The 12114-nt window shown below is 39.5% G+C and overlaps 1 protein-coding gene across 2 annotated transcripts in view; it reads right to left on the reverse strand.

Annotated features, from left to right (window-relative positions):
• Positions 1-12114, reverse strand: part of akt3a (v-akt murine thymoma viral oncogene homolog 3a) — a 65065-nt gene that overhangs the window by 20085 nt on the left and 32866 nt on the right. For both annotated transcript variants that reach the window (XM_028006825.1, XM_028006826.1), the window contains exons 4-8: positions 8307-8418; positions 4141-4285; positions 2937-3068; positions 2783-2848; positions 1181-1249 (exon numbers count right to left, since the gene is read on the reverse strand). In XM_028006825.1, coding sequence (XP_027862626.1) covers positions 1181-1249; positions 2783-2848; positions 2937-3068; positions 4141-4285; positions 8307-8418 — 524 coding nt within the window. The remainder of the gene's footprint in view (positions 1-1180; positions 1250-2782; positions 2849-2936; positions 3069-4140; positions 4286-8306; positions 8419-12114) is intronic.

Genomic DNA, 12114 nt, shown 5'->3' on the forward strand with positions numbered 1-12114 from the left:
GTGTTTGTGCTTTCGTTTGCTGCACTGCTGTGGATTTATACTGTTCATGACTAAAAAGGTTCTGCAATTCTCCAATGAACAGCTGCATATACAGTGCCTTAAAGGAGTATTACCTTGAGATTTCTTCCGTTTTTGCTTTTTGTGTCACGCTAAAAATGCTTCCAGTCGTAAAAGACTTTTTTTTTTGTTTACTCAGATTAGCTGAGTAAATATAAAAAACAGTTTTCCAATTATGATTTTATTACAACAACTAGTCTAATAACTAGCCTTGCCATCTTTGGATGCAAGAAGTGCCATTCAGCATTTGTGAAGATTGGAGGAGGAATTTTTGCCCACTCTTGTACGCTGAATTGCTGAAAACTGAATTGGGGGGGTGGGGGGAGGGGGGCAGGAGGGGTAGCAGTAGCTAATTGCTATATAATCTACTTCTTTTTAAGAAACAATGTTGAGTGTATTTGTCCTTCTTACATAAAAAAAATAAAAATAAATGTTAGGGTACTTGATTACAGGGGAAAGACAATAAATGAATGCCACACTTTTCAGATTTGTTTTTGTCCAAAAAAAATTGTACAATGTACAGTTTTTTCCACTTTACAATAATTGCTACACAAACTTACTAAACTTTAAAGTACTTCATGTTGGTGTGCATATCACATAAAATCTGAACCAATACACCAAAATTTGGGGTGTGAGGTGACAAAAGTGGCCATTTTGCCTTTTAGTCTTTTCCTGACATCAAACTCAGGATTTATTATTGTTGTCTTCATTTTCACTACAATAAAAGGTGGTCAGTGATTGTAACACGGCTGATTTATACACGTTTGTTAATTAAAATAAATAAATAAATAACTCAAGCAAATGAACAAATTAAAGAATTTAGATTTTTGTAGCTCAGTCATTTTATTCTCATTTTAAGTGTGGTTTCTCAAATCACATGCATCATCCTGAGTGTACTAAAACTAACTTTAACTGCTTTATTCCTCTCCCCCCCCCAAAAAAAACATTTTGATAAGACACTAAAGAGCTATCCCTAGCTTCATCACAGTGTGGAGTCAGTTGACTGTAGAGTGAGCGGAGCGCTAATTGCTGACGGTTGCTGTGGTGTAGTTGCGGTTCAACTGGCTGTTTAGAGCAGCAACATAAACTCAGCTAACCACAAATGTGTTTGTATGAGACCTACCTCCCCTCCATTCACGTACTCCATGACAAAGCAGAGACGGTCTTTAGTCTGGAATGAATACTTCAGCGACTGAAACAAACAAACAAAAAAAACACACACATTTCCAATGAAATTAACAAAGTGCATTTATGTGTGTGTGTGTTACAAACACAGCTGCATTCGGTGGGCAAGCCCAACGTACAAACCTGCATTTACTCGTTTTTCTAAGAATACACAGAGGAGCTGGTTATTCTTTGGGGAATTTGGACAATATAGTAGCATCCAGATTTCCCTTGTGTTCCTGTAACGCCACAAATATTACCTGTTACAGATCAATAAACCGAGTACTAACAAACCTATATTTTCATTTTGCCTGTTTAACATGTCTTTGTGCCCACATCCTCTCACCCTAAAGTAAACGGCGAAGTGGGAGAACAATTGTGAGCGCAGGTGGAACTCTAGTCCCATTGTAGCCAAGACAGCAGGCACAACAAAACATCATCATACTTAGCTTCCAACTGTTTATGCCTCTGTGCGATTGTTCAAAGAAAGTACCGTTCGAGTATATGTGTGTCTGTGTGTGTGGATTAAATGTGTGCACGTGTTTTCTTTTGAGGGGAAAAGGCTGCTGAGCAAAAGAACAGTTGGTCGCCCCCTCTTTGTGGCTGCAGGTGTGACGGGGGTGAACGCAGATACGAACTATAATTGCTCCCTTGATGAACATGCGCATCCGCGTGCTTGTGTACGTTAAAAGACGGGGTGAGAGAAAGAAAAAAGCCAACAACCGAAATCAATTAAGTCCAAACGACTGATGCCGATGCTCCGTCTGCAGAAAGGTCAGAGATGCTGATGATAAATGCGCACCTATTGGAGACGCTGTGAGAAACCGAATGATTTTCAGCCCTAACCAGCGGCCAGTTGGCGGTAAAAAACTTCAAAATTTAATTCAGATAACACTCCATACCTGGTTTTGCTGATTGCAACACTCTTCGGTGTTGACATAGTTACTGAGAAGACTCAGAGGAAGCCATTTGCAGTATCAGTATGTTGTTAACCATCGAGTCAAAAGCTATTTGACAGGAAATTGTATTTCTACAGCATGTTTACTGTTCACTCAGTAAACTGCAAGAGAGCAAGAGAGAGCAGTACATGCAGTAGAAAACAGGAAGGCTGAATGTGTTTCATCTAACTTGCTTTGCTTTATTATTTTGAGCTTTCAAATGTCTGTCATAGTGGTCCACTTGGTGGAACTTTCGCCTTGCAGGTCCCGACCTGGAATGCTAACACCAATGACTGCACTACTTACAAATACTTTATAAAATAATGAAGGAAGTTTAACATGGGAATACTAATAATTTTGTAGTTGTTTTAAATAATAGTAAAACCCTGTTTTACAGCGACTGCTCTCTCACAAAGCAGCTCTTAACATAAATTCGTAATGTCTGGTCACAGCAGGAACGATAGACAATAACATTGTAATAATGATTTAAACTCTGTTCTTTTATCCTCTAATATTCTAGAATTGATAATGGCAGACCAAAGCATTAACAAATTTAAATTAGCCATGAAATATTCATCTGTGCTTTGATGTTACAGATTCTGTTGCGTGTATGAGATACTTACAGTGAGAAAAGGATGCCTGGTGTTTTTCAATACTCTGCTCTCTGTGAGTGTGTGAGCAACTTCATCCTGTACACACAACACGGAATAAAACCATTTTCAGTGTGCGACGTGGAAATGCATCAAAATGTTATTTACACAACTGCATTTGACAAACCTTGGCTATGATGACTTCTTTTTTAAGGATTTTCATGGCGTAATACTTCCCGCTGGCCTTTTCCCGGACAAGGATGACTTTACCAAACGTTCCCTTTCCCAGCAGCTTCAGGTAGTCAAAGTCACTCATCGTCTGTTGTTGTGAAACAAAGCAGAGTCGCTGTCAAAGTAAGACGCCGTGGGCTTGTTGAGAACTCTGCTAAAATCGGAGACATTTAATATACCCAGAGACAGTAATGAGCAAAAGAGTGAAATATTTTTATTTTACTGAATTGTTAAGTAAATGCCTGTGAAGCCAGCTTTTTTTGTGTCTGTTTTCAGTCATGCATCATGTTAGAGAAGTCTTGCTGACATTTACAGGAAGATGTTTTGAAATGAGTTAAAAACTTCTTCCAAAAGAATAGATAATTTTATTGTCATTAACAATGTCTATTTTTCCTCACAGTCACCAACGTCTTGAGGTTACATTAGAAGTTTGATAAAAACAGAAAAGAATAAGACAAATAGATTTTTAAAAAACCCAACATAAAACAAAGTGAGAGACTCCCTCATTTCTCTAGTTTATATGGATGCAGCACATAAAGCAAAAAATAAAAAAATACAAAATGTCAGTAGCAAAATAGCTTAAAGCTACAGCAATAAACATGTAATCACAGAGGATTTTCTTAAGGCAACAATCATAGAGACTCTCGAAAATAAAAGTAGATAATTAAATATTTCTACCTAATTTGTGTGAGGAGGGAGGCCTAGTGATAGTGATAGCCTGAAGTTAATTAACAACTTGTTGACCCACGTGGAGCTGTAAATCAGGTCACACTCCTTTAGGACAGTAAATGCAACGCTACAATTTGAGTCACTGTTTGGTGAGCAAATTATTCATTATTTTCAATAACAATCTGCTTTAATAAGCAAAAAAACAGAATTAAAATAGAGTAGAATAGTCATTTATTAACTTCACTTCCTACAGCAGCACAGAAACAAAATATACCCAATTGAATATGAAAATATCTAAAAACAATGTACACTGTATATTAATAACATACCGATAGACAATAAAAATAAATAGGAAACTGAAAATTGGGAGGGTTTTGATATATAAATATCCAACCAATAAAATTTTTTAAATAGAAAAAGTTATTTAAATTTTAGCTAAAGTGGAGCAGAGAAACAGCTGTGACGACGTGCATTAAGACTGTGTGCAGCACCTTGCGTTTGTGGTGTGTAGTGGAGACGTCCATTTCCTCCTCCACCATGTTGTCAATATTGGAAGTGGGGCTGCACTGGATCCTCTCCTCCTCTTGTCTCTGCAGCTTGTCTGCCACCATCTGGATAGCCTCTGTCCACTCATCTCTGGTGATGGAAACAGTTATTAATTTTTGTCAGCTCCGATGAAGCTTCTTGCTTGTTTTCAGCATGACATTCTGCACTTAGATGGTTTGCATGTTAAATTTATAGCAGCACAGGCCCAAACAAGCCCAAAAATCTCGCAGGTCAATCCATTCTCACCCCATTCTTAAATTGGGTGACTGATGCATTTCCCAAACCGGGTCTTTCAGGTTGCTGAAGTGTTTTTAATTAACATAAACACCTATTTGTTCAACAGAGAAGAAAACACGGTCAGCTAGAGAATCAACCAGATGAGCAATGATCAAAGAGCAGAACTAATGCCTGTCGGCGTGTGCATGGTGGCGTGGGCGTGTGTGTGTGTGTGTGCGCGTGTGGGGGTGAGCGGGTGTACTCCAACACACCCCAATCCATCAGAGGGAACAATGCATTGTTGTTTGCTAACATCGTTCCTCCCCATTGACTTTCCATTAGCAGTGCTGTTCAACATCTGTTGGGAGGAAGCAAGTGAGTTTGCGTGTCGGCGTGTGCGTGCGGGCGTGTGTGTGGGCGTGTAGATGGGATTCTGCAACAGAAGGCCAGCCGTGCAACAGGATGTGTGGACACATTACGGGGTTTTTAACAATGATGAATGTCATGGATCATACACAGGGCAGTGCTTCGCTCCGCTCTGATGCGCCGCAGAGGAGAGGAGAAATTCAGACGATAGACGCCTGAGAGGAGCAGCAAAAAGTTGGAGCTTTCTGCGCCGACTGCGACTGAATTTAGTAGGTGGTTATGTTAAGTCTACGTACGTGGAAATAATAGTTAGTTGTTATGGATCACATGACTATAATAAGGGATGTCTTTTATGTTTACATACTTCAAGGCAACAACTAACAATTAATATAGTAACGGATTATTCTATTGATTATTCTGACGATTAATAGATTAAGCAGATTTTTTTTAAAGCTGGCACTTTCTGGAGATTTTTCCATTGAACCAACAAGGCTCATTTTGAACAATATTAGAAATACATTAAAAATATGCGCGCAAAAAGTAATAAAAAAAAAAGCAAGTCTTTATTAAAATTAAAAAAGCAAATATTTTATTGCCTAAAATGCAAAACCACAGCATTCCTTTAATGTATGCTTGATCATTTGTAGCAAAGGATGCATCTGCAGCTGAAAGCATCCCAACATCAACATGTAAAAAGCTCTTCTGCTGAACATTATTACAGTGTAGGACTGATCTGGTCACTATTCTTTCACTTAATCGAATAATAAATTGGTAGCAAAAAGGGCTTAATAAAAGTTTTTTGTTTAGTTTAGTTTGTTATTTTTTCACAGAGTTTGAATCAGGTGAAGCTAAACGTAGGCTGCTTGAGGAATGCTTGGTAAAGCAAATTTACAGACAGAGGTGGATTCTTCTCTTTTTGGCTGGAATGGGAAATGTATATATTTTTTGTACAACTTTGGATTAATTAGGTTGCCATTTTAGAAAATAACCATTTTTCAGTCTATTTACTCCAGTTAACTATCAATCTATTACTAAATTAGGTGCCTATTATTTCAATAATCGATTCATCTCGATTAATCCAATGAATCGATTCAGTCCTAATTATGATGAAGTAGTGTTTTTCCTCACACTGTAGGAACAATACTTGTCTATGCTTTTTGTAATTAGTTTGACTAATTTTACCTTTATTTTACAATTCAAGATGATTGAGAACAAATTCTCATTTTTAACAATGACCTTTTCAGAAAACATCAAAATATCATACATCAGAAAACAGAAATAAATAAATAAAACTATATTCATACTGACAAAATGTACCAAATACAAACGATAAGTCAACAGTTTTTAAAAGCAGGTACATCGATCATGTACTATGTTTTTACTGAGTTGATGAAGATCAATATTGAAGTTAGCATTTTGATCATTAGTGTTTTTCTGTATGTTTTTTTCAATCATTGGTTTCAGCACAATACAATTTTACAGATGATAGTTTTATTGATGAGTTTGTACCAATTTATTAACCAAGTACAAAGTTCTTCATGCATTGTTAGCTCTGAAGATCTCACGTACAGCCCTGATGTTCACATGCTGTAGCATTTCTAAATCCTCGGGACTCTGCAGGAGCGACGCTGAACATTTTCAAATACATGTACATGCACTGAAGTCCCGATGAGAAAAATATCAATGAAACGTTCCCGAGTCATCGGGGATCACCTCTGTATCTTTTTGTGTTGTGTTAAGCACCCATATGTTCCTTTGAGGGTTCTACAGGATCGGTCGTCTAAACCTAAACGCAGCGCCGTGGCTTTAAGATCTATATTCCTTTCTTCTGCAAAGACTCCGGAGCGTATCCTAGACGCTTCAAAAACAAGGGCAAACTCAAGTTACGCTCCATCCCCGACAGCGGAGCGTTAATTTGTGGCACGAGTGATGATGTGTGTGTGCGCTTGTGCGAACGGGGTATGTGAAAAGCAATGGAAACTCTCTCAAGGTCAGGCAGCAGATAAATGCTCTTTCTTGGTTAAAGTGGGTTTTTTTTGTATAATGAGCCTCTTTTCCTCATTTTTTTCCCCCTTTTGCTAATGAGAGATAATGGGCCTGCCTACAGTCGGGCACCGCGCCAACACGTGCCACCCTCTCCCCGCACGGCTGGGGCTGTAGTAGCTGGAGGCCTGCCAGCACTGGTACAGTAACAGCCCCATACAGTAACACACGCGCACGCACACACACACACACACACACACACACACCCCCAGTTGTGGCACAATACACACTGCTTTCTTCTTTTCAACAAGCTTTGAGTTTTATTGCTTCAGTGGTGCTGGATATGTGCAAACACTCTAAATCGACAGCAAAACACAAACACATCTGGAGCCGTGTTCGCTGCCAGAGACGCGCGCTTTATAAGCTAATTAATAGGAAGTTATGAGATTTATTTTAACTCTGAGAGCTCCATTTGATGATGCGGAGGCAAAACTTCAACAAAAAACATATAACGAGGAGAAACTTGGACGGACAGCTGCAACACACATACACACGCATACACTTATATACATACACGCAACCTCAAAGCGTGCACAGAAGCATCTGTGGTCTTCTGGGCAAAGCTGTTCATTTTCTGGAGATAAACACCTCAGCTCCTCAGAAAGGAACTGAGCAGCTGGAGAATTTATGCCAACACCACTTGAAAGGTCTCCTCTCCACTCCGTCTCTCTCTCAGACACCAACAAAGCACAAACTCTCTACAGTGAAGCCCTTCATATACATACCTCTGCTCCTATTAATGCTGCTGAATATATTGCACCCGATATTTGTTCTATGGTATATCCAAAGAAATATTCATTTTTAAGTGTGTTTTTGTTTATAATTATTTTTACCAAACTGTGTTAAGAATTTTTTTGCTGCTTTTCTACTTTTTGTTTAAATTAAATGGCAATCCTGTGAACTCAATCTGCTCGACTTCAAAGTGGCTTCCTCAAACTATTCAAAAAACAAAACAAAAAAAGTCTCAATTTCCACACATGTTCTAGCAGGTACATTTTAGGGAAGCTACCAAACTTCAGCCCTGAGAAATAAACAGACACGAGTATGTATTCTCCAGGTACACAATATCATTTAATAGCATAATTAAGTAACTACATTACCTTCAAAATGCAGTTTATATCAAACATGACATAAAGGAAATCTGACTTCTCAATTTGACACCTTGAAGTTGGGCCTTTGTCTCTTTAAGAAGCTCCTGCTCTTTCTGATGCTCCGTCTTCTGCACATTATGTCGTTTACAAACATTCTTAGGAGCGTTGCACTCAGAAGTGGTCTACACACTCGAAGCGGCACTAGGTGTTTGCTAATTGCTGCTGCCGCTAGTTCGTAGGAGCTGAGTGGGGAAGGTGCACCATACTGCTTCCTCTTACTACAGCTCATCAACGTCAAAACAACAGTGGTGTTTTTTTGAGAAAACACAGCTAAAAGTGAGGCTGAGCAGGTACATGCTGCGATGTTTCAGGATTTAATCTTTTAAGGAACCAACCGTTCATCAGGCGAATCCACATGGAAGGTCCTTTCAATGACAGTGGTCCACTGAAGGCAGCGTATGATGAAGGTGTTTGGCTTCGGCCTCTCTGTCTTCATCAGCTGGCATTCTGGAATAAAAGCCCAAGTAGTGAATTGTTAGGAGAAAGGATTTTATCCTCAAAACACAAAATAAAGAGAGCAAAGCAAAATTTATAAGAAGTTCAGATCTCAAGAAGACAACTGAAAGAAGTAAAACCTTTTCGTAATTATTGTAGACTTAAAATTGTCAAGTTAGTTTTTTTTTTATGTATTTCAGTTTCTATTTCTTATGTAAGATAAATATCATAAAAAGAAATAAATGTACAGTACAGACCAAAAGTTTGGACACACTTTCTCATTGAATTCAATGAGAAGGTGTGTCCAAACTTTTGGTCTGTACTGTACCTTTTTCCAGTCAGCCCTGCATGATCACTTTTAGAGTGCTTTAATGTTGGCTGCAGCCTCTATATAGCTGGAAACTCACTGGGAGTCTTACGCTGAAACAACAAGTTGTCATGAAGAGAACACAGTTCGTGTTTTAATTTGTTGGTGTAAAAATAGGAAATCACTCCGAAAGCCGATAACTTAAAAAAAGCTGCTTTCTTGTGCCAAAGGATCTTATGTGTTGCGTCGCACACGCATCTGGCGGCTCTCCGATGAGACACATTTCTATGAGAACAGGCAGCCCAGTAGGCCGTTATTACACAGAAGCATAATACAGTACACAAACACAGAAACGTCGGCATACAGAGCCAGATGGGTCTGTGAGCTCGCTGTGGGAAGGAATGCATCTTCATTGTCCCCTCAGCAGTCTCTGTGCTTATGAAGGACATGAAGTGGTGTAAAACAGCATTACGATCCATCTTCTGTCCTCTCATCTGCCCCGCTTGTTCTACATGGCTCAGCCTTCATTTCCTCTCCTCGTTTCCCCTCTCCTCTCCTTTTTGACTTCCTGTCCGTCCAATCAGAGCCTCTGCTTCCTTTATCTCTCCTGTCTGTCCATCACATCTCCTATCACTTTCTCCTAACAGGATTTGTACACGCTTTTTTCCCCCTTGTCTTTTATTTTTTACATTTTCCTTTCAAGACATTTGCAGACTGAAAACGTCAGAGTTCCCAGTTCTTCTAGTGTTTTTGTTCAGTACTTTAAGAAAAAACATGCATTGTAGAGAGTGTGCTTTACATATGAAACTTGAAAGATACAAGAAAAACGGCAAGGAAGGTAAGACAAGATACGAAAGAAGGAAGGAGGAAAAGACTGAAAGAGAAAGACAAAAACAACAATAAAAGAAGGAAGGACAATAGTAATGATTGGCAAAAGTAGGGAAGAAAGGGCAGAATGAGGAAAGGAAGAAAGAATACAAAGAACAACAGAAGGGTCCAAGGAAGCGATGAGTTAAGGAAGGAAACAATAAATGAAGAAAGAGGGCAAGTAATGAAGGAAAGGCAAGAATGAATTAGAAAAGAGAAAGGAATTAAAGAAGATACATAAGAGATAAGAGAGAGTGAGGAATGAAGAGCAACAGGAAGGAAGGAAATGTGGAATAAAAGACAGAGGATTTACCAAAGAAGGTGAGGAAGTTAAGAGAAGATAAAACTGAAGAATTAAAAACAAGGAAGGAAGATAGGAAGTTAACGAGGAAGGAAAGTTACATAATAGCAAGGAAGGTAGGATGCAAGGACAGGAGGAGGGAACGAGGACATTATGTTGGATAGAAGGAAGAAAGGAGGCCAACCAAGAAAGGAAAGGAGGAAAAGAAGAAAGGTTTTCAAAGGAAAGAGATGGAGGGAATAAATAAAGTAAGAGTAGGAAAAGGAAGGAAAGAAACAAGACAGAAAGTATGGAAGAAACCTACTTTCATACTTTCTTAATATGTCCTTTATATTGTCTGAAAGGACATCTTTCAGACAATGGGATACGAAATGAGGTCTGGAAATACAAATACTTATCCCCGCTTTCGTTTTCCCATTTTTGCCCAGACTTGACAATCTGATCGATCAAATTTCAGACGTTTCCCAGATCACGAAGGAGGCCTTTGTTTTGAGCGTGGCCCAGCTCAGCATGTCAAGGCTCAGTCTAAATATAGACAGGAAGGTTAATGGCAAAACCACCCAGGTCATCCACGCAGCGGCGCCTCAATGTAAAGTCAAACAAAGCGGTTGCTACCTGACTCGTGAACAGGGCCTGCTGCGCTGCCAGTAAACAAGGTCACACTATTGTCGGTGCCAAAACAAAACCTAATGTCCTCACATGGACACACACAGGCAACTCTATGTAAAATGAACTTTGAGTGTTAGCTGAAATTGGGTTGTTTGCCACAGCAGGCGACGGTGAGGTCTGTGTAGCAGTTTAGCGGGCGTGTGCGCGTCTGTGTGTGTGTCAAGCTTGTATGTATGAGTCCCTCTGCAGGGAACAGGCCTGTACCATCTCTGTTCCATCTGACCACTTCTGTTGTTCGCACACACAAACGCACGTAGACACACACTTCTGCACACAAGTAAACAAATACACACAGGGAACACACACGCCACCTGGCTTCCCAGCTTTGGGCAACAGATGTGGCGGAGCCGGTGCTGTGCCAAGCAGCCGGGGCCGGATGTATGGCCTGGCTTGTCCTCTGCGCAAACTCTTTTTCCTCTTTTTTTTCCCTCTTCTTCCCTCCATCTCCAACCCGGTGATCACCTCCTCCTCCCTGTCTGTTCAGCACTCCTCCTTCCCTCTCCAACACACCTCATCCATAAAAGGCCTCTCCTTTCATTCCTCCATCTCCATCCTCACTCCTCCAAGATTTCCTCTTCCTCTCTTTTTCCCTCCACTGCCACCTCTGATCCTCTCCCATCCCTCGTTCTCCATACTATTCTTCCTTTCCAGGGTCGTGTCCTTCCTTCCTTCCCTCCTCCCGTGTCCTTCGGCGTACCGTTTCTTTCTCGCTTTCTCTGAGGTATCGGTTTGTAAGCCGCCATTTATCGTGTTTTCTGTTTTGGCGCTCAAGCAGCCGGTTCTTCTGTATCATTCTCGACTCAACTCCGCAGACTAATCACACGAAGCTTTCCCGAAGCCATCTGATTTTATCGGACTAAGCCTGTTATGGTTTCATTTTGATTAATTTAAAGACAGTAATTGAGAGCGTTTTAGTTTTTTATTCATATCTAAAGGACCCAAGCTGAATTACAGTAGACGTAGAAGGTGACATCTGCATCAGCTTAGTGGATGTCTGATTACGTTCACAAAACGGAAAAAAACATAATCATGTCACAGATTAAACTGCTAAATGATAAGCGTTCGTTTACATATTAGGAGATGGATGTTGGGTGATAAGTGGCATATTTTAAAAATATACAATAAATAAAATGTAATCTCTGCGAATGAAAACCTGGGAAGGATTTTAAGCTGAAAACATTTTAGCATCTGCTTTGTCTGACCAGCTTTACTGCTGTTGAATTTCGTTTCAAGTATATTTATAAACCCTGCTTTACAATGTTTGAAAAACAAAAATCTGAAGAGTTGACATTTGTAGTACTAAAGCAACATTTTCGTTTTTGGTTTAAAGTTTAAATTTGTGCATTTTGGGTTTGCAAAACATATCTTCATTTTTGATTAAGTTGTGTGAAGTTTGCAGATTTATTAGACCTCCAACTAGGGGTGGGCGATATGGACTTCAAATTTTATCACAATATTTTGTGGTACTATTATGATAATTTAGATTATGATTAAAAAACTATTCATTACTTATTTTTAAGCATTCAATAGTTTTGCAGGACAGTGACAGTATTGCGTAGCATTT

Source organism: Xiphophorus couchianus, chromosome 22 (assembly GCF_001444195.1).
Source record: "Xiphophorus couchianus chromosome 22, X_couchianus-1.0, whole genome shotgun sequence".
Classification (NCBI taxonomy): Eukaryota; Metazoa; Chordata; class Actinopteri; order Cyprinodontiformes; family Poeciliidae; genus Xiphophorus; species Xiphophorus couchianus.